A 23,646-nucleotide genomic window follows, 5' to 3' on the forward strand; every position below is an offset into this window, starting at 1 on the left:
GAATAGATGAAAAATAAAAGTACTTATCTATAAATTACAAACAGGTAAGGAAGCTAAGAAAAGGGGGGGGGGGTAGAAAAGTGAAAGGCAGAGTGAAAGGGAAAGAACAGTGAGTAAAAGGGAGAAAAGGAGAAGGGGAGTCAGACCAGTATATGAAAGGCCCACAGAGAACAGCTGAGAGCACGAAAGAACAACCAAGAGCACCCGGGAGGTTCTGAAATGAGGGCTCTGGTCCCTGGGCAGACGTGTCCAGTTTTCACCTTGTCTCTACTAAATGCTAATAAATGTGTTCTATTTAATAAAGGAGCTTTAGTCTATCCAGTGAAAAATGAAATGAGAACATAATAGAACAGTTCTAATAAAGTTATATGAAAGGCATTTAAAAGTTAATGTCATTTAATAATTACAGCAGGATTTATATATTAAAGTGAGCTTTATCTTTCAAAGTTGTCAGCAGCAAAGAAAGTACATGGGATTTAGAACATGATTAACCTGGGTCCAAATCCCAGTTTCACCAGTAAGCAGAAATATGACTTTAGACAAGTTCCTAATTTTTCTGAGCCTCAGTTTCCTCATTTATATATGGGAATAACATTACCTCTCTCACAGGGCTATTTTAAGGATTAAATGAGACCATGTATGCACACGGAAACAACTAGCCCAGCACCAGGTATAGTGTAATTATTTAACACAGGTTGTTTTCCTTTCCTCTTATTCTAATAATGCCACCATTAACATAGCTTTGTGACATTTTTGAGCTGTTGGCCAGGTGAAGAAGAGCAAGTGTTCCAGGTTGGGGGAAGAACACAAGCAAAGGGAGAGAGAGGGACAACAGGAAACAGGTCTTTTTCTAAAGAATTCTGGAACACAGAGGTTGAGTGTAAGGGTGATGGAGGGAGGATGAAAAGGAATCAGAAAAAAGCTGAGAGGAAGACAAGGCAGGATCATGAAGGGCCTTTTATGCCATGCTAAGCAGTTGGGTCTTTTTCTTCCAGGCAATGGAGAGTCATTTACAGGTTGTCAGTAGAACAGTGACATGATCAGAGTTCTCTTTTAGAAAGAATATTCTGCTGGCTGGCTGCATGGTACAACTCCAGGGACACGACTCACATAGGATGTCAAGAGAAGCAAGACATGGACTAAAAAGCATTATGACTCTGAAATCTTAAGTACCACACCTGAAAACCCTAGTGTAGTTATGATCACCTAAGAAGTCTACAGAATGAGGATAGGACCTGGGACACCAAACTTTAAGGGACAAGCAGAACAAAAAGACACCCTAAAGGTAACTGAAGAGGAGATGGTCAAAGAGAATCAAATGTGGCAGATATGGACTGAAAGTATCCACTTCATTTAACAACTAAGAGGCTATTAATGACCTCGTCAAGAACAGGGTCAATCAAATGATGGGAACAAAACCAGGTTTTACTAAGCTTACTCTAAAGTGGAGGTAGAGGCTGCAGGTGTGAGGCAAGATCTCAGGAATGGTATAAATGGAAGAGAGAGAGCAGTAAATAAATGGGGACCCACAGCTGAGATGACACGTTAAGCTAGGAAGAGTTTGACAAATAGGGGGAAAGAAGTAGGAAGGATGAGATTCAAGATACAAGCGAGAAAAAGCATAACCAATGAAGGAGGAAGAATGGGATGCAGATCAGGGTTGGAGGGGTTGGCCTTGGGCAGGAGGATAGCAACCTCATCCAATGAGACAAAAAGAACAGGAATGTGTGTGCAGGGGTAACTGCCCAGTGTTCTTTATTTTGTCTTTGAAGTAGGAGTTAAGGTTGTCCAAGAATGAATATGGAGAAGGTGAAGCAGGAAACTGAGGAAATTCATGATTATTTCAAAATAAGTTTGTGAAAATGGAAGAGTCACCTGACTATGGGTTTAGCGTATCATTTTCTTCAGGAGGATTAAACAGCCTGGGTTTGTGAATTCCCAAGTGGCCGGTCAACAGGGTTGAGATTTTGCCCTCTGAGACTTTCATTCTCTTGTTTGTTCCTTCCTCCATAAATACAATATGTCTCAAGTACCTTCTATGTGCTGGGTCTTGGGGACAACACTAAGAAAGACAAACAGGGCCCCTGCCTTTAGAGTCTTATAATATAAGAAAAAAAACACACAGAACAAAAAACTATAATAGTAATAAGTATTATGTAGAAGTTCACAATACCATGGAGAAAATGTAGGAAGTCTGCCTAACCAAGACTGGAGGGGACAGGGAAGAAGTAACATTTGAGACCTGGAGAAATGGTAGTTGGCTGGGGAAGAAGAGAAGGGAAGAGAGTTTCAGGAGGGAACATGTATGAAGGCCCTCTAAGGAACCCTGAAACAGAAAGGACATGCCACTTTGGAAGGCCTGAGAGTTCTATATGCCAAAGTGTAGAGTGTGGCAGGGCTAGCTAGACCTGTCTACAGATGGGGCCAAGTCATGTAGAGTTGGTAAGAATTTGGGATTTGAGTCTAAAAGCAATAGCAATTTGCATTTTTAAAAGACTGCTCTGGCAGTGCTGTGCAAAACAGATTAGAAACAGGCAAGAGTAGATACAAGAAGAACAGTCAGAAAGCATTTAGTAAGAATCCAGGCCAGAGATGATGGTAGTGAGCACAAAGGCAGCAACAGTGAGGAAGGACAACAGAAATCGAACAAAGTACGTGATACAGAAGAAGTAAAATCACTTAGAACGTATAACCTGAATATGGGAAATAAGGATGAAGGACGAATGGAGGATCACGTTCAAATTTTTAGTTTGGGAAACTGGATGGTGAGTGGTACTAATCACTGAGAAGGAACCAGTTTGACAGGAAAGCTTTTGATTTTATTTTTAGTCTGTTGAGTTTGAGGCACCTAGGAAGCAACCATGGAGACAAGTTAAGTAAGCAGCCGAATGCACATATAGGTCTGGAGCTCAGAAGAGGTCTCTATGGAAATACAAACCTGTGGTCTGTCTACCTACGGCTGACAATAAAGCCACTGTGAGCAGATGAGATCATACAGGGAGAGGGTATAAAGTGAGCAGAGGGCCTAGGGCAGAGTCTTAGAGAACTAACTCTGTAACCCCTGAGTAGAAGGGAGAAGTAAAAGGTGAGAAGGAATGGCCAGAGGAGTAGGAGGGAAAACAGATACCTGGCAGTCAGAAGCCAAGAAAAAAAAAGTGTCTCAAGGAGAGTCAACTGTGTCTAAAGCTGAGCAGTCAAAAAGGATGAGTAATAAAACTGGTGCGACTAACTCAAAAGAAGACCACACAGGATGTAGAATGGGTAGGAGGTAGGGAAGCAGAGAGAACCTATTCAAAAAGTTTAACTTAAAATAGGAGGAGGAAATGAGAGAGTGAAAAGGCCAGGGAGGACATATGAAAAACTGTGATGAATTGTGTGATGTGTTGAATCAAGGAATCTAGGACAGGAAGAAAGTGAAGAAGGCAGGGGTGAGTGATAGATTGGGAAGAAAATGGAGGGCCCAAGGGACAAGAAGTCTTGATAACACTGAAAAAGAGGAGTAAAGGAAGAAAACTGGAATAATAGAAGGCCGAAATGAGAGATTCAGATGCTTAAGTTCCATTTTCAAAAGTGGAACAAGGACAAGTGATGACAAGATTTAGCATTCAACCAGTGAGAATGGGGAGAGTTGAAAGAGGGCAAAGTATTAAAGTCCCAGGAATAGATTAAGTCAGAGAAAGGAAAGACAAGGTGTTGTTAGGTGGGATGTTCACATAAACACTCAGGGCATTCAGAAAGATAACAAGATAACAATGCCCTTTTCTCTTAAAGAGAAAAGGACATTGATAAGCCAGGCACCAAAGCCTAAGTCTAATGTAGATGAGATCCCAGAAAGCTGGGTTTTATGGTTTTATAGTATAGCCAGATATTATGAGCCTGAAAGGAGAAAAGATTTTTATAAGAAGATGAAAGAGTAATGGTTTGGAATAGGTACCGAGGAGCTAGGAGAATGGCAACCCCACCTCACAACCCATTTGAAGAGGAGGGCAGCTTCTATTCAAGACAGCTGCAGGGTAGGATTTTTGCAGGGAAAAAACTAAAATAGTATTATAAAAAATAATGTGAGGACTGTTATGTAAAAAGTTTGGGATTTTTTTTTTGTAAAGACAATAGAAGGAAACTACCTCAACATAACAAAGGACATATATGAAAAGCCCACAGCTGACATCATATTCAACAGAGAAGACTGAAAGCTTTTCCTTAAAGATCAGGAACAGGGCTTCTCTGGTGGCGCAGTGGTTGAGAGTCTGCCTGCCAATGCAGGGCACACGGGTTCGTGCCCCGGTCTGGGAAGATCCCACATGCCATGGAGCGGCTAGGCCCGTGAGCCATGGCCGCTGAGCCTGCGCATCCGGAGCCTGTGCTCCACGACGGGAGAGGCCACAACAGTGAGAGGTCCGCGTACCGCAAAAAAAAAAAAAAAAGATCAGGAACAAGGGAAGGATGCCCACTCTTGCCACTTCTATTAAACATAGTACTGGGAATCTTAGCCAGAGCAATTAGGCAAGAAAAAGAAATAAAAAGCATCCAAATTGGAAAGGAAGAAGTAAAATTGTTTGCAGATGATGTGATCTTACATGTAGAAAACACTAAAGAGTCCACACAAATAAGCTATTAGAATAAAGAAATTCAGCAAAGTTGCAAAAGTTTGCAAAGTTTACAAAACCAAACACAAAAATCAGTTGTGTTTTTATACACTAACAGTGAACAATTCAAAAAGGAAGTTAAAAAAAAGTCCCATTTACGGAACAGGATAAAAAGCCCAGAGATAAACCCACGCACCTATGGTCAACTAATCTATGACACAGGAGGCAAGGATATACAATGGAGAAAAGACAGTCTCTTCAATAAATGGTGCTGGGACAACTGGACAGCTACATGTAGAAGAATGAAATTAGAACACTCCCTAACACCATACACAAAAATAAACTCAAAGTGGATTAAAGACTGAAACATAAGACTGGACACTATAACACTCTTAGATGAAAACATAGGAAGAACACTCTTTGACATAAATCACAGCAAGATCTTTTTTGATCCACCTCCTAGAGTAATGGAAATAAAAACAAAAATAAACAAATGGGACCTAATGAAACTTAAAAGTTTTGGACAGCAAAGGAAACTATAAACAAGACGAAAAGACAACCCTCAGAATGGGAGGAAATATTTGGAAACGAATCAACGGACAAAGGATTAATCTCCAATATATACAAACAGTTCATGCAGCTCTATGTCAAGAAAAAACAACCCAATCAAAAAATGGGCAGAAGATCTAAATAGACATTTCTCCAAAGAAGACAGACAGATGGCCAAGAAGCACATGAAAAGCTGCTCAACATCACTAATTATTAGAGAAATGCAAATCAAAAGTACAATGAGGTAACACCTCACACCGGTTAGAATGAGCATCATCAGAAAATCCACAAACAACAAATGCTGGAGAGGGTGTGGAGAAAAGGGAACCCTCTTGCACTGTTGGTGGGAATGTAAATTGATACAGCCTCTATGGAGAACAGAATGGAGGTTCCTTAAAAAACTAAAAATAGAATTACCATATGACCCAGCAATCCCACTACTGGGCATATACCCAGAGACAAACATAATCCAAAAAGACACATGCACCCCAATGTTCACTGCAGCACTATTTACAATAGCCAGGTCCTGGAAGCAACCTAAATGCCCATCGACAGGCGAATGGATGAAGAAGATGTGGTACATATATAAAATGGAATATTACTCAGCGATAAAAAGGAACAAAATTGGGTTATTTGTAGAGATGTGGATGGACCTAGAGACTGTCATACAGAGTGAAGTAAGTCAGAATGAGAAAAACAAGTATCGTATATTAATGCATATATGTAGAATCTAGAAAAACAGTACAGATGAACTGGTTTGCAAGGCAGAAATAGAGACACAGATGTACAGAACAAACGTATGGACACCAAGCGGGGAAAGCAGGGGCAGGGATACTGGTGGTGGGATGAATTGAGAGATTGGGATTGACATGTATACACTGATGTGTATGAAATAAATAATAAGAACCTGCTGTATAAAAAATAAAATAATTCAAGAAAAAGGGGAAAAAATTTTTTTAAATCCCATTTACAATAGCACTGAAAAGAATAAAATATTTAGGAATAAATATTTTAACCAAGGAGGTGAAAGACTTGTATACTAAAAATGATAAAACACTGCTGAAAGAAATTAAAGAAGACACAAATGAATGGAAAGACATCCCATGCTCATGGATTGGAAGGCTTAATATTGTTAAAATGTCCATACTGGGCTTCCCCTGGTGGCGCAGTGGTTGGGAGTCCACCTGCCAATGCGGGGGACACGGGTTCATGCCCCAGTTCGGGAGGATCCCACATGCCACGGAGCGGCTGGGCCTGTGAGCCATGGCCGCTGAGCCTGTGCGTCCGGAGCCTGTGCTCCGCGGTGGGAAAGGCCACAACAGTGAGAGACCCGCGTACCGCAAAAAAAAAAAAAATGTCCATACTACGCAAAATGAGCTACATATTCAATGTAATCCCTATCAAAATTCTAGTGGCATTTTTGAAAAAATAGGAAAAACCATCCTAAAATGCATATGGAATCTCAAAGGGCCCTGAATAGCCAAAAGAATACTGAAAAAGAACAAAGTTAGAGGCCTATCACTAATTTCAAAACATATTACAAAGCTACAGTAATTAAAACAGTATGATACTGGCATAAAGACAAACATATAGATCAGTGGAACAGAACAGAGAGCCCAGAAATAAATTCTCACATATATGATCAAATGATGTTTGACAAGGGCACCTAGGAGACACACTGGGGAAAGAACTCGAAATGGATTAAAGACCTAAACCTAAGACCTAAAACTATAAAACTCCTAGGAAAAAAACATAGCAGGGAAGCTTTTTGACACTGGATTTGGCAATGATTTCTTAGATGTGACACCAAAAGCAAAAACAGACAAATGGAATTACATCAAGCTTAAAAACTTCTGTGTAGGGGCTTCCCTGGTGGCACAGTGGTTGAGAGTCTGCCTGCCGATGCAGGGGACACGGGTTCGTGCCCCAGTCTGGGAAGATCCCACATGCCGCGGAGCGGCTGGGCCCGTGAGCCATGGCTGCTGAGCCTGCGCTCCGCAATGGGAGAGGCCACAACAGTGAGAGGCCCGCATACCACACACACACAAAAAAAACTTCTGTGCATCAAAGGACAATCAACTGAGAGAAAAAGGTCAATCTATGGAATAGAAGAAAATATTTGCGAATCATGTATCTCATAAAAGGTTAAAGAACTCCTACAACTCAACAAATAACCTGATTTTTTTTAATGGGCAAAAAACTTGAACAGACATTTCTCCAAATAAGATAAACAAATGGCCAGCAAACATATGAAAAAATGCTCAGTATCACTAATCATTAAGAGAAACGCAAACAAAAACCACAGAATGCCATATCGCACCCATTAGGATGGCCAATATCAAAAAAAAAAAAAAAACCCAGAAAATAACAAGTGTTGATAAGGATGTGGAGAAATTGGGATTGCAAAATGGTGCAGCCACTATGGAAAACAGTATGGAGTTTCCTCAAAAATTTTAAAATAGAAATACCATCTGATCTAGCAATCCCACTTCTGGGTATATACCCAAAAGAATTAAAAACAGGATGTTACAGCCATATCTGCACACCCAAGTTCAACGTAGCATTATTCTCAATATCCAAGAGGTGGAGGCAACCCAAACGTCCATCAACATATAAACAGATAAAGAAATGTGGTATATACATACAATGGAATATTATTCAGCCTTAAAAATAGAAGGAAATCTGCCATATGCTACAACATCAATGAACCATAAGGACATTATGCTAAGTGAAATAAGCCAGTTACAAAAGACAAGTACTACATGATTCCACTCATACGAAGTATCTAAAGCAGTCAAACTTACGGAAACAGAAAATAGAATGGTGGTTGCCAGGAGCTGGAAGGAGGAGGAAATGGGGAGTTGTATTCAGTGGGGGTAAAGTTTCCATTTTGCAAGATGAAAAAGTTCTAGAGATCTGCTGTACAGCAATATGAATATATTTAACACTACTGAGTGTACACTTAAAAATGGTCAAGGTGGTAAATTTTCTTTTAGTGTTTTTTTACCACAATTTTTTAAAAGGGGGAGGGAGGGGTGCTAAATAGCACCAGAGCATGCGGAGAGAAGTCTGAGAAAAGGAAGCTATGCAGGACGATGGGGGGTTGCATTCTGAGCAGTAACCTTGAATGTCAAGGGTAGAGACAGAGCAAATGATGCCTCCAGCCTCCTGCTACACTTCTAGTTCAAGCTGTTTCAGATCCAACTGAGAATGAGGCCTCCGACGTGCCACAGACTTAATGGGCCTTTTTTAAAGTCTCAAGACTACGCTGGCGAGAAATTATTATGGTACCTTAAAGACATCCTGAACAGGGGACACGGTTATTTCCTCACATCTTCACCCAGCAGTAGCAATGGCAATAATCCGCAGCAGGTGGGAGGTCCTCCCGCCTTAAGCCAGCTGTGGCCTGGACTGGGTGCTCCTAAATAGGAAATCCTAGTTCCTACCCTGGCAGGAGGTATAAGGAGCCTTTCCTCGAGGGCTTAAACGTTATGGCTCAAATTTGCCGTAAAATGTTACGGAAAGACCCGAACGAACTTATTGGCCAGCCCAATAGTTTGAAAAGGGAGGAAAAGCCAAACATTATATGCTCCATACACAAGTTGTTAAAACATTTCCTCTGCCCTTCTCTTTTTTATATATTAAAATTTTAAGATTCTTAGGTCTGTTCTTTATATGCTAGCTAATGGAATTCAAGTGCTTAGCCTTGAGAAGACTTAGAAAGAAAAGGGGGGAATGTTCCATCTTTTCCACACCTGCAAAAAGTAGACACCATGAGCATCATAAATTATCTCTGTAGTGGTGCATTGAGAACGTTCGCAGAAGTACCAGTACCTTTCCAACGTGGAGACTTCCATTATAAAGCCTGTTCCGTTTTCTGTTTAACAAAGCAGTTATTCAGGACACTTGGATGTCAGAGAATGTTGCTATATATTTAAGACGTAGCCCTGAATCCCCAAAAGACTGCAATTTGATCGGCTCTCTTAGTAATCTGTATAATTTTTATATAAAAGCTGTTCATTTAAATCTTATCACCATGTGAATCCAGAAGAGGAGCTCTGGCACCTTCTCCCCACAGACCTGAAAGGCTAATAAAACCCATGAGTGCCTGGAATTCCTTACTCAAACAAAAGGTCTGAACGTCTAAGTTTCATTTAAATGAACTAATGGGTTCATTAGTTTTGTTGTTGCTAATGGGTTAGATGAGGAAAATCACAGGGGTTGCAGGTGGCAGACTCAGTGTCTAGCAATGGGCACTATTAGAGATCAAGAGACCATAGCGGGAAACACAAGGACCACCCAAGGACACGTGTGAGTTCCAACCCTCTACTATTACTAGGGAAGTCCCTTGTCTCTCTCTAGGCGACCTTCAATTTCTCCCCGTTCTGATCTCGCTGCAGTAATCTGTGTCCACTGAAGTACGAGTGTTAATAGCTCTATACAGTTTCCATCTTTCAGAACTGGGTACAACAAGAAGCCTTTGTCTTTGAGGTTTTAACATTTGCTTTCCTTTTACAACACACTGTTTTACAGAGACAAGCACAGCTAAACAGGATTTTAACCGTAGGCCCTTTTGAACTGTTTTGTTGTTGCATGTGAAGGTGGGGGGTATGGGGGCTGTCAGATATTTACCAGTGTTTTCCATAGAGCCAGTGGCCTCCCCATGTCATCAGGCAGATCCCAGCTGTAGTTTTTTTCCAATGATTTCGAAGTGTTTTAAAGAACACAGTCATCTTCTCTTAGGGATTTGCTAGATTAGTAGAGGCAGAAAAGAAAAAAATATAATTGTCCAAGGGAATCGTGCAGAGTCCCTATGACTGTCTTCAGTTCTTTCATCCTCTCCATGTTTTCCTTCCTCCCTCCTTTTCCTTCCTAGTTACATCATCTTCATCTCCTCACCCACCCACCTACCCTTTCTTTCTTTCTTTCTTTCTTTCCTTCCTTCCTTCTTTCTTTCTTTCTTTCTTCACTTCTTTCCACCTAAACTATACTTTTTTCTTCTCTCATCACTTTTTCTTAGAAGGAAGGGGGAGAGAAGCAGGAAGAGAAGAAGGGAATTCTAGGTGTCCTGTCTTTGCTTTCATTATACCACTGGGAATAATTATCTGGGAATTCCCTGGCCATCCAGTGGTTAGGACTCGGCACTCTCACTGCCAGGGCCTGGGTTCGATCCCCGGTCGGGGAACTAAGATCCCGCAAGCCGTGCGGCACGGCCAGAAAAAAAAAGGAAAAATTAAAAAAAAGAGTGTCTGCTTATCCATTATATATAAAGTGTATATCATCAAATTAGTAATCAAACTAGTAATGTAAAGGGATTATTCAAAATAGGAGAAAACACTAGGCCCTCAATAGAACATTCACAGAAAACTCAATGAAGAGGAAGTGCACACAGCTCTGTAAAAATGCTCAACTTCCTGAGTAATCAAAGACATGCAAATTACAAAGAACTATCACTATTCACCTATAAAATTACCAAAATTTTTAAATGATTATACTCACTGATGACAAAATGAGATAGACACACACTCCCATACGGAAGGCAAACTAGCATAACTTTACTCAAAAACAAAGTGACCATATAAACCTATTCTGTTTCTTTTCGTCACAGCACTTATCCTGTGATGATCCTTATGTGCTAGTTTGTTTATTAACTTACCCCCCTGGAATGTAAACTCCGTGAGAGTAAAGATTTTGACTGTTCTGGTCACTGCAGTATCCCTGTGTCTAAAATAAAACCTGGCACATAACAGCCATTCGGTAAATAACTGTTGAATGTGATGGGGTTCAAGACATGCTACCCCAAAATACGGCACCTTGCAGAGTGGATATTTTAAGCGGAAGGAGTTCGGGAAAATGGCAGAAGCAGGAAGGTCACCCTGCCCACCTGCCCACCTTGCCCTTCTTCCCTGAAACAGATCATAAAACCCTCCAGTGAGAGGTGCCTGCCCTATACCCAGCAGGAAGGATCCATTTGTCTCCAAGGAAAAAGGGATGCCAAGAAGAATCCTAACACACAGGCCTTGCTGTTTCCCATTTGCTATAATTACCTCATACCCTTCACCCTATCACGCTCCTCCACGACTGTCTAAAATAAAATACTCGGGCCTGTTTCCTTGGGTCTTCATTTCTTTATGAAGCCTCTCGTATCATGTAGAACATATTGAGTAAACGTGTATGCTTTCCTCCTGTTGATCAGTCTTTGTCAGTCTAATTTCCAGACCTAGCTAGGGACCCTATGAAGGTTAAGGAACACTTTTCCCCCCACTACATTAAATTTTTTTTCACTAAGAATTTTTGCTGATGTGGAAAAAACTAAAAATATAATGTTAAGTAAAATTAGCAGGATTAAAAAGCCTTATGGAATTGGTATTTACCAATTATGTCCAAACATGAATATAAATGAAAAAAAATACCAGTAGAAATAAACACACAGAAACTTTAAGTAATTCCCTCTTGATTGTGAGAAAATGGGTGACATTTATTTTACATCTTAAATTGCAATGTATTTTCTAAATTTTCTAAAAATAAATTATTTTCTAAACAGATACAGAAAATTTTTATGACTTTGTGTGCATGAGGTAAACAGACCAAGAAAAAAAAATCTTCAGCTTTTGGTGAAGATTCTAGTTCTTTTATTACTCCCTTTAACCACGAAGACTCTCTTCTTGACCTAACTTTAATCAGGCTCCTCTGAGCTCTGCTGGACAAGGCCCTAGCTTGGGCTTCCCTCTCCACCCTTGTAGAATCCAGTTTGAGCAAGAATCCCACTTAGTTTAGTGAAAATCCCCCACCTCCACCGTTGGTATCTGACCACCCTGGATATCTTATCACCCTGGTCTGCCTTCAGCAAGAACTCTACTGAGTCAGCCTAACAAGAATTCCCTTTAACCCTGATGTTCCCTCTTAGTAATTTTCCATCCACTGATGCCCACTCTGCCCCTTGGCTATAAACCCCCATTTGTCCTCGTTGGAGTCAGAGTTGAGTCCAACCTCCTTCCCCGACTCTAAGACCACCACTGCAGTGGTCTCTACATCCACCCAGATGCCTCTCCCTACCCTTGAGTAAAGTCTGCCTGACCGTTCTTTAACAAGTGTCACTACATAGTTTTTTCTTTAACACTACCATTGCTTAAAATTCCTCTCAAGGCCAGACACATCCTTATCACCAGCAACAATGAAGCCAGTGCCAGGAAGCCCACCTGCCTGTGAATCAGAGCCACAGTCCAGGATGGTACACAAAGGAACCCAAAGGCACACGTGATAATTAGATGCCTCTCCATCGCACCTTAAAGCACTCGTTCATTCAGCATGCTAGACTCTGTGCTGGGTGCTAGGCAGAGAAGCACAAGCCTCTATTCTCAAGTGCTGGCAACTGTTAAACCCACAAATGCAAAACAATTACACAATTTATGATTGTAATACAGTGGGAAGGATGTTGAGGGGTAAGTCATGGCTCTGTCAGAAGCCACAAGAATGACCCAATGTAGACTGGAGGTGACACGGTGGTCCACGGTTGGGGGAAGTCTTCCCAGAGGCGTGACATTTACCCTGGGTCTTGGAGAATGAGGAGTACCAAATGAGAAGCTAAAGAGATTGATGTGCATAAGGGCATAAATGATAGCAAGGTATGTTCAGGGAAACACAGGTGGTTAGTCAGGTATAAAGAGCAGGGTAAATATGGAAGGTGAGAACAAGGCCTCTCAAACTCTAGTGTAAAACTTGTTAAAATGCAGATTCTTGGGCATTACCCCCTGAGATTCTGACTTGTTCTGGTTGGGCTGTTAGTGAAACCGAGCAGGACCCTGTGGGGCTCCTGGGCACGAAAGCCTTTCTGTGTCTCCCATTTCTAGACTTTCAGAGTTCCAAAGGGCAGGTTCAAACAGTTGCTAATCAGGGAAGGGAAGGGATACAGAGACAAGGGGAGGAACAGTCAAAAAACATTAGTGCAGCCTTGGGGCAGGGTCCTGGTTCCACCTCAAGGTATACACATAACAATATCTTTGAGCTCTTCCACAGAACTAAAACCCCCAACAAATGGAAGATGGTAACTACTTGATGAAGCAACCTTCATTTCAGAGAGGTCACAGCTTAATAACCTCGAGAATCACAGAAGCTCATCAGAAGACCACCTGAGGCCAGATTAAAGGAACGCAGGCCCTGCGCACACCCTGAGCCTTATAAGCAACCCCGCCCTTGAACCACTGTTATAAAACTCCTCTCCAAATCCCCCTGGGTTGGGACACACAGTTTTTGAGGGCATGAGCCTGCTGTGTCCCCCTCTGCCTGGCAAAGCAATAAAGCTATTCTTTTCTACTTCACCCAAAACTCTGTCTCCAAGATTCAATTCGGCACCAGTGCACAGAGGCCGAGTTTTTGGCATCATCTTCTTCATTATTAATGAGTACTCCCATGCTTCTAGTGGAGGTCAGCACCACACTTTGAGAAATAGTAGTCTGGAGATAAAGGATGGGAAGGTCGGGAAGGTTCAGAAAAGATCAGGAAGGACCTTGACTCCACGCTAAAGACTTTGGATGTTACATTGAAAATGATGAAAAACCTTGAAGGGATTTAAGCAAGTGAGTGATAGGATCACATTTGGACTGTAGAAAGATCACTTTGTAGCAGAATGGAAAATGGGCTGGAAGAAGCTGAGCTAAAAGCTACAGAGAGCCGGTAGCAAGTTCTACCACAATCTCTAGGCACATAACGAAGGAAGAAGCAAAGGAGACAGAGAGAGGATAGATGTGGCAGATCTTTAGAAAATAGAATCTAGCAGCCATTGGTGATCAACTGATTGTAGGAGGTGAGAGAAGAGGAACCAAGCCAGTTTTGTACTTGGGCAACTTACTGAATAGTGATTTCAATCATGAGAGTTGCATTGTAGGTTCATGAAGAAAAGTGTTGGAGATATTGAGTTTGAGATGCCTGTGGGGCATCCAATGGAAATGATCAATGGATGTCTGGACTTAGCAGTCTGAAGCCAGGAGAAATTGTCTGGATGGAAGATATAGATTTGGGACTCATCAGTGCGAAGGAGATAAAGTTGGAGTACAGGTAAAATATACAAGGCAAGGACAGAAGTTAGAGAACAATCTAACAGTCGTTAAGAGTCTGTTTTAAGGCCACCCATGACCCACTGGAACTCCCTTTGTGTCAATGGGTCTGCGCATTACAAAACTACTGTGGAAACATGCAGGCAACCTAGTATAGTGGAAAGAGTGCTCGTCCAAGGGTCTTGAGGCCTAGATTCTAGTCCTACTTTTGTTACTTACTGGCAGTGAGAGCCTGGGTAAATCATTTAACCTGTCTCTATGTTCTCATTAGTAAAATGAGGATACATCTGCTCTGATTAACTCATTTGGCTGTAAAGTTCACATCTGTGAGGGGTATGGTTGCACCTTGTAAATTTTTCCGGATTTAAGTCATCATCAAATATGTAATATATTAGCTAGCAGTGTATATGCCTTCTAAGTACCCAACAGAACTCTTATTCCCCAATCTCAGTAAAAAGTTAAATTTTTACTGAAAAAATAAAATTTGGCACATAATAGCCATTCGATAAATAACTGTTGCATGTCTCGTCCGAAATGCATGCGTGTCGTTTTTTTTTCCCAAGAACTCCCCAATTCTGATTGTATTCGACCCTCCTCACCATGAGGCGGGGCTTTTCTCACGAGACTTGGGACCCCACAATGGGCAGGTTCTGTCTGTGCATCTCTAGCAAACAGAACCTAGTAAACCACCTGGAATGAACGAACCAATCAACCAATCCATCAAGCGATCAGAAACCATTCGCCCCATTTTGCAAATGAGTTAGCTGAATCGCTCCCCCCGGCCCCAAGAGAAGTGGGTAAGGGTCACGCAAGTTCAAGGCAGCTCTGGGGCTAGACCCCAGGCCACCAGCCTCCCGCAGCGGCAACAGGACCCCCGCCGTCCGCAGGGAGCCCTCCCCGCGCGGGTCCGTCCGGCCCTCGCTCCCCCCCCCCGCCCGCACCCGGGCCGCGACGCCCACCCCACGCCCCGGGGCCCTCCCCGCCCTCCCGGGCGGGGTCCCCGAGCCCCGCTCCCGGCTCCCCGCCCCGGCACTGCAGCACTCACCAAGACGGGTCCAGCGCGCAAGCTGCCTTTCCTGTGTGCTCACTCAAGATTCCCCGGCTCTTTGAAGGGAAACCGCTGCCGCCGCCCTTGGGTTCCGCAGCGGGTTCCTGGCACGCAAGGAAGGTGCGGTTTGCAGCGGCCGCCCGAGGCGCGCAGGTGTGTATGTTTGTGGGGGGGGCGGTGCCTTCAGTTTTCGATCGCTCATTTATTCATCCATTCAGCCTTATCATCCATCCCTCTGTCGCTCAACAATATTTTATGGAAAGCCTACCGAGACAAACACTGTTTTAGGACCTGGCACTAAATCGGAGAATAACTAATTGAACAGGGCAATTTCAGGTAGTGCTATGTACCACGAAGAAAACGAAAACAGGTGATAGAAAAGGAGTGGGGTGGGGGGAGAACTATTTTAAGTTAGGCCGTCTAAGTTAGGCCTCTCCGAGTAAGGGGCAATTAACCTGAGACCTGAAGGCGAGAAGCCGCAGGTCAAGCAAAGATCCAGAGGAAAACAGAACCTGAAGGAGGGCACGGCCAGTGCAAAATCTGTAAAGCCTGAGGCAGCTTACCAAGTCGGGGGCCAGTGCGAGTGAAGCAGAGACAACTAAGCAATAAGAGGTAGCGATGAAGCCGGAGGGGTGGGCAAGACGGGCCATGGTGGTGAGGAGTTCCGACATTATATGGAATGGGCTGGGAAGACCCTGAGAGTATTCAGTCAGGGGAATGACCTGATCTGGTTTGCATTTTAAACACCTCTGGCCACAGTGTAGTGAATAGATTCTAGAGAGCCAGAGAGCTGCAGAGAAGCCAGGGCCCGTGCTGACCACCAGAGGGCAGTTCTAATTCTCTGTCCGCCTCCCACCAGTTCCCCCACCCGCACGTGTGCTGTGGGCACCATACCAGTCAAGGTTTCTTTTCTTCTCCCATTCATCATTGGATCAACCAACATTTGCTGAGTGCTGCGCATGCGCTAGGCACAGGGGATGCACTCCTGTGCAGCACCCACCCCCGCCCATTGTCCCTGCCCTCATAGAGCTTGCAGTCTAGTTTCCCCATTTACTGCATAAAGACACGCATCCTTACTATCGCCCCCCAGATGAATGTTTTAAGAGAAATGAGAACCACCGACGAGATTATGGTGCAGTAAAGCATACTCGGCCGGGTTCTAATCCTCAGGACCCCACACTACCAGTAGGGTGAACTTCCTAGCCCTTCCACCTGTCAATTAGGAGACTGGATCACCGTAAAAAATCTCTTCTAGCTATACGATGTTGTGATATTCTAGGTATGGGAGACAGTTATTTTCAACTCTCCTTTTCCAACCATCTAAAACATTTGCATTTGATAATGAGTTGCTGAACTCCTTGCCTGCAGGCTAGAAAAATCTGGAACTTGATGCTGCATGGTCCAATGGGCAGACTAAGCTTTAGGGTTTCAGCAAAAAAGTGAGAAAAGTTTGGCTTAAATGAATTTTCCATAATTTTCCAATCAGAAAATGAAGAAATATAGAAAGAAGCTTTTTCTTAAAATATATATCTATACTTTATATATAGATGTATATTTTGTGTATGTATACTTTTTATATATGTATACCTTTTCTTGTTGCTTTAGGGCTGATTTTATTTTTGTTTTGGATTACACAGTGACGGGGAGCTCTGCACTCATTTCTGTCTTTAGGGTCAACGAAGAACAGAATCCAGTCTCGCTGGGACACCTGCGTCACGTGTGGATGTGATCTGACCACGCTGAATGTGCTCACGTGCATGCCTGCCTGTGAGCGCCCCTGTGAGGACAGCCGTGCATGCTGGCCTGTGAGCGCCCCTGTGAGGACAGCCATGCGTGCATGGCCGTGTATCTGTGCACACGGTGCGGAGGGTTTTATGGCAGTGAAGAGAGGCCTCCCTCTGTGGTCTGTGACTTATCGGCACAACTGGATGAGAGCACAGCACTGCCCAGGCTGCAGATGGGCATTTAGTGCGGTCTTTACACCACACTTAGCCAGTGCGGGAAGGCAGCACTGTCCAGTAGGTAAATGTATTTGCACCTTTGGAACCAGGTGCCTGGACTGGAATTCCAGCTCTGCCACATACTAGCTGAGGGAGTTGAACAATACCTTTAATTTCTTTGTACCTAAGTTTCTATAATGATGATGATAATAACTGTATCTACTTCAATGGATTGTCATGAGGAGTAAATGAGTCCATACACGTAAATCCTTTAGAAAAGTACATAGAACAGAGTTAACACTCAATAAATACTTGTGGTGTTTTTGTTTTTGTTTTTTTCCTGTAGCCACTGCCTAAACCTCAAGCAACTACCAGCTAACCAGAAAATCCCTGGGATCCACCAGGTACCCTGGAAGGAAGAATATGTATTTGGCAAAACTGGGATGAGCTGAGTTTCAAGCCCACCGGGGGCAGGCCATCTGTGCACATGGATGGAGTGCTAGTCGGCCAGGGCGAGAATTCTGAGTACCGACCCCTCCCCAATCCACCCCACCAGGGTCACTAAAGACGGGAGACAGGAACGTTAACTCACAGAGGGCTGATGCCAAAGAACCAGGGCTGGGATGAGATTTCAGATCCCCTGTTCAAAACGGAGGTCACAGCTTTGACTCTCCCAAAGCTCCGGGGAGAGGGCGTGAGGGTCTCACCGGAAGGTAACATCTGGATGGGGTTGAGCTGTGGGAAAAGAAAACTCTGGTTTTATTTGAGTTAGAGCCACGCACTGTTGAAAAGCTCAGGCATCACAAGGCAGATGCCCAGAATGCCTGTCAAGAAGGGTGACAGGCCTCTGCCACCAGGGAGAAAAGAGCACCCCACGGGGGAGGCAGTCCCTCCAGGGAAGGGAGAACAAGGGCATGTGGAGGGTCGTGTGTCTCACAGCCCACCTCACTCAGGACTAGTCGAGTCGTGTTCATGAGACCATTAGGGAATATTTGTTCGTTTTCTTTATTTCTTTAATATGAAAGCTTTAATTCATTGTGGCCAGTGTGGCAGTAATTGGGAATGTTGGTGTCAGGCTGTTGAGTTCCCAGCAGAGAAGTCTCCCAGGTTTTTATCTGGATTCTCAGACTAGAGAAAATAAGACATCTCCGCAAAATAAAGCCTCAGAATTACATCTGCAAAAGAGAGGAGTGTAGCCATGGTGTGGGGCATGTCTCTGAGAGAGACCTTTGTGTTCCCTCCTTAAATTGCACGTTTGTATAAACAGGAACAACAGGTCATATGGCTCAGATGGGTCACCTGCAAATGGGAAAATACCTGCATCAAAACGGGAGTAAGCCATAAATTCATCTCTGAGGAATTAACTGTGCCCATCACACGACACATGTATTTCCTGACACTGTAAAGCATTATTGAAGCAGCCCATTTATTTTTGAAGTGATATAATTTATACTATTAATATTTTTGCTGTAGAAACTGCCCTGTTTTGGCCACATTGGTTAAGCCAATGATTGCCCCTTCGTATCCTTTCTAGAGCACACAGTTGTAAATAACTAAGTGAAGGATTATCCCTGTTTCAGATGTAGAAAACGGATGGACGGATGCCGGAGGGGGTGGGGGAAGGGGGAGGTGGGATGAATTGGGAGATTGGGATTGACATATATACACTACTATGCATAAAAAAGATAACTGATGAGAACCTACTGTAGAGCACAGGGAAGGCTACTCAATGCTCTGTGGTGACCTAAATGGGAAGGAAATCCAAAAAAAGAGGGGATATATGTATACGTATAGCTGATTCACTTTGCTATACAGCAGAAACTAACACAACATTGTAAAGCAACTATACTCCCCCCACCCTTCAAAAAAAAGTGAAGAAAAAAAGAAGATCAGAAATTGAAAAAAAAACAAAACATTATCCGTGTTTACAGAAGTTAACCCCACCCACATCCTGTGGGGGCATAGAGTGGAAGCCACATCCTACACATGTAGTCTGTAAGGCCACAAATGACACTAAAACATGGAAACCTCTCAGAGGCTCTTTTCAGGCATCATGACCAGGGCTGAGCAGTGGACATGGAGATGCGCCACCTGGATCCCCCTTCAAGGAAAGACCTGCCGTCCCAGCTGCCAGGACCGCTGGGATAGACAGCCCCCGCAGGGGCAGCCTCCATGCAGCGAGCCATCTTAACTGGTGTCACGCCCTTCTGGAAGTGACCCACATCTAATGACCTGACCCAGGAGAAAGTACAACAGCTTTGTCACTTTAGACCCAAATAAGACACCTCTGACCAGTTATCCTAGCCCCAGAGCTCCTCGTGGGGTCAGCTGCGGCTGTCAGGCTGCATCATAGCTCGGCTTCTCCCTCTGCTCCATCCTGCTTCCTTCTCTCCCTTTTTGCAGGTGTTGATTCTGAACGCTAAACACTGTATGCAAGACAGCGTAATCCCTCCAAATGTCCGTGTCCATCCCCAGAACCTATGAATACTCTGTAGATGTGTTTAAGTTAAGGATCTTGAGATAGGAAGAGTGTCCTGCATTATCCAGGTGGACCCAGTATAATCCCAAGGATCTTTATAAGAAGGAGACCAGAGATCAGAGAGAGAGAAGATGTCGCTCTGCTGGCTTTGAAAGTGGAAGAAGGGGTCACAAGCCAAGGAACATAGGCAGTCTCCAGAACCTGGAAAAAGTAAGAAAATAAGTTCTCCTTTAGAGCCAGGGAGCACACAGCCCTACAGACCCATTTTAGGTTTCTGACCTTCAGAACTGTAGGATAAGAAATGTGTGTTGTTTTAAGCTACTAAGTTTGTGGTAATTTGTTACAGCAGCCAATAGGAAATTAATATACACTGTCATAGAATATGCTTCCTGGAGAATCCAATCTAGACAGGTTGATATTTCAATACTTTCAGGGAATCAAAATTAAAACTAAATTATTTTTCTGTCTGCCATTTTGTTTGTTTAGGGCCATCTGTGCAATCCCTCACCCATCCCCAGAGCAAACCTGTAGTGCCCCCTTTCCTTCCCTCTGCTCATCCAAATCACATCCTTCCTGCAGCCTTTCCTGAGAGCTACCCTTGTTGATCTACCTCTTTCTCGAACAAGGGTCATGGTTTTAGTCTGCATCATTCACTTCAGCCATTAAGCATGTATTTTTGTAGGACAAATGGGGGACATCAGAGACAATGAGGGAATCCCTGTATGCATTCCTCTAGGTAGATATAGAGGTTGGAGTTTTTGGAGACCTACACCAACTCTACTCTCTTCCAAACTCTATTTTACTAGGATGTACACAGATCCCAAAATAATCAGGCTCCATTGCTAGCCAGCCTTGAATGGTTTCCTGCAGCCCAGCAGAAATCTGACACTCTGGCTTAGGCAGCCCCAAGACCTTCTGTTAGTCAAGGACTGGAGCCTGGTGCTCTCTCATAGTTAGGGAGAGTCCTGGAAATGTTCCTCTGCTGGTCCATGATGAGCATCTCTAGTTCCAGAGAAGAAGACTCAGGTCTGACACCACAGGACTTAGATGCCTGCAGCAGCTCCTTGGGCAGCATCCCTGAGGTTCACTGGCACATTCATGTCTTAGATGAGGCCAAAGATCTATCCAGGTGTGCACAGCCAGAGACAAGGGCATGGCTCATGCTCTCCCTTTCCCATGCTCTTTGTTCAGTATTGCTGACAGTTAAGTGAGGTTCCTAAACAGCAGAAAATTAATTCCCAGTAGTCATTTGGAATTTTCCTTGGTCTCCAACTCTTGCCTGGGATCTTTGGAGAACATTCTGCACCGTCAAAGATAGGGATTTGTGTCTCTTTCACACAACACGTTGCCACACATGGTACTGGCTACATGTTGAAATAAGCTACATATTGAAACTGTGAACTCAGTTGCCTATAAAATGAAGTCATGTTTCCCTGAGGGCATTAGAAGAATGTGCTGACAGATAGCCAATATCCCCTAGTACTGGAAGAGTCTTACTTACGTCTCAGTATCTGTAATATTTAAGAAGCTAAAAATAGAGCTACCACATGATCCAGCAATCTCACTCCTGGGCATATATCCAGAGAAAAACATGGTTCGAAAGGATACATGCGCCCTAATGTTCACTGCAACACTGTTTACAACAGCCAAGACATGGAAGCAACCTGAATGTCCATCGACGGATGAATGGATAAAGAAGATACGGTACATACAATATATACAATGGAATATTACTCAGCCATAAAAAAGAATGAAATAATGCCATCTGCAGCAACACGGATGGACCTGGAGATCATACTAAGTGAAGTAAGTCAGACAGAGAAAGACAAATATCATATGATATTGCTTATATGTGGAATCCAAAAAAAAATGATACAAATGAACTTATTTACAAAACAGAAACAGACTCACAGACTTAGAGAATGAACTTATGGTTACGGGGGGGGAGGGTGCAGGGGGAGGGATAGTTAGGGAGTTTGGGATTGGCATGTACCCACTGCTATATTTAAAGCAGATAACCGACAAGGACCTACTGTATAGCAGAGGAAACTCTGCTCAGTACTCTGTAATAACCTAAATGGGAAAAGAATTTGAAAAAGAATAGGTACAAGTATATGTATAACTGAGTCACTTTGCTGTACACCTGAAACTAACAACATTGTTAATCAACTATACCCCAATATAAAATTTTTTAAATCTGTAGTATTTTCCTAACACGATGACAGACCATCCGGAAACCCAGTAGCTTCCCGTTAGTCCAGAACCAATCCTGAGGTGACTTTCTCTTGGCTCAAAATCTGTTATTAAGAATGTTGAAGGGGGGCTTCCCTGGTGGTACAGTGGTTAAGAATCCGCCTGCCAATGCAGGGGACACGGGTTCAAGCCCTGATCTGGGAAGATCACACATGCCGCGGAGCAGCAAAGCCCGTGCGCCACAACTACTGAGCCTGCGCTCTAGAGCCCGTGAGCCACAACTACTGAAGCCTGCACACCTAGAGCCCGTGCTCCACAACAAGAGAAGCCACTGCAATGAGAAGCCCGTACACCGCAAGAAGAGTAGCCCCTGCTTGCTGCAACTAGAGAAAGCCTGCGCGCAGCAACGAAGACCCAACACAGCCAAAAATTAATTAATTAATTTTAAAAAACAAAAAGCATTTTGAATGGAAACAACCTCTGTTTAGAAGTAGGGTAAGAGGAAACAGGAAGATAGGAGCGCCATGATCACTCACAGATCACTGGGGATTTAAGAAGTACTTAAGTCACCAGTCAGATTGCTCCCTAATGTGGAAGAGTGAGAGAATGTGAGACTAAACCAAGGTAGAGAGACTCAAGGTTTAAGGTAGCCCCACATTTTAATTTTATGCTCACTGACAAGATATACATATATACATGCATATTCTAATACTCTCATACCTGCAACCTCCTTCCCAGTTATATACATCAACCTAGAACAGCAAAGGTGGCTGTTGATTACCCTAGAGAGGGTGCTGTGTGGCTCTCACTTCTCACTTACTTCTCCCTGCTTTTGCCACTTCCCTGAAGCTCCAGAACTTGGTCAGCTTAGCTAAGCCTGATGGTAGGATCCACTGCAGGGGTGGTATATGGAGTGACTTGAGGCAGTGACCATGGTAAACCTACAGCAAAAGAACCTTCATAGTGCCCTAGAGTCGGAAACTTACAGATGCAGAACAAAAAGCCAGAAAGAAAGGAAGACCAGTAGAATAAATAAACCCTAGATAAGTGTAGCCTCTTTCACCACTGATTCTTGGCTCCACTTGTAATTATGTTGTACTAAGTGTAGTACACACTTTCTTTCTTTATCCATCATCCATTTCCCCCATTCTTCTTTCCTAAAAGGAACCAAATTTTGCTCAGGTATACACTTCTCACCTTCACAGTCCCTGCCTGCCTGTGACAACTTTGCAGGTGACTAGATAACCCCATCACTGTTGTTAGGAGTTAGTTCACATCAGTTTAAGGTCCTCATAGTAATTCCTCTTCCACTGCCAGTGCTTGGGTTAGGAAGTGATCATGTAACTCACTTTAGACCAGTGAGTCTTAGGGGGAGTCTGCTGAGAGATCTCAGGAAAGATTTCATTCTCCTTAAAAGGGGACATTCAAGAAAGATATGGTGATGACCCTTAAACATATTATGCTAGATGAAATAACCAGTCACAAAAGGCCACATATTGTATGATTCCACTTATATGAAACATTCAGAATTGCCAAATACATAGAGATGGAAAGTGGATTAGAGTTTGCCTGAGGCTGGGGTTGGGGATGGTTGGGGGAAAAATAGTAAATGACTGCTAATGGGTATGAGATTTCTTTTTGGGGGGATGAAACGTTCTAAAGTTGGTTGTGGTGAGAGTTGCACAATTCTATGAATATAATAAAAACTACTGAATTATAAACTTTAGATGAAAGAGTTGTAAGGTATGTGAATTACACCTCAATAATGCTGTTGAAAAAAATGAAAGGGATGGTCCCA

At 43.3% G+C, this 23,646-nt stretch overlaps 1 protein-coding gene across 4 annotated transcripts in view; it reads right to left on the bottom strand.

Moving 5' to 3' along the window:
- AGK (acylglycerol kinase) overlaps positions 1-23,646 on the bottom strand; it is a 120,844-nt gene that overhangs the window by 69,273 nt on the left and 27,925 nt on the right. For 3 of the 4 annotated variants that reach the window (XM_024758052.1, XM_024758053.1, XM_024758050.1), the window contains exons 1-2: positions 15,234-15,367; positions 9,768-9,885 (exon numbers count right to left, since the gene is read on the bottom strand). In XM_024758052.1, the coding sequence (XP_024613820.1) occupies positions 9,768-9,868 (101 nt within the window). In that variant the 5' untranslated portion in view covers positions 9,869-9,885; positions 15,234-15,367. Of the gene's footprint in view, positions 1-9,767; positions 9,886-15,233; positions 15,368-23,646 lie in introns of those variants that run through there. The other variant, XM_024758051.1, reaches the window with a different exon arrangement.

The sequence above is a fragment of the Neophocaena asiaeorientalis genome, unplaced genomic scaffold (genome assembly GCF_003031525.2).
Source record: "Neophocaena asiaeorientalis asiaeorientalis breed wild unplaced genomic scaffold, Neophocaena_asiaeorientalis_V1.1 scaffold206, whole genome shotgun sequence".
NCBI classification, from domain to species: Eukaryota; Metazoa; Chordata; class Mammalia; order Artiodactyla; family Phocoenidae; genus Neophocaena; species Neophocaena asiaeorientalis.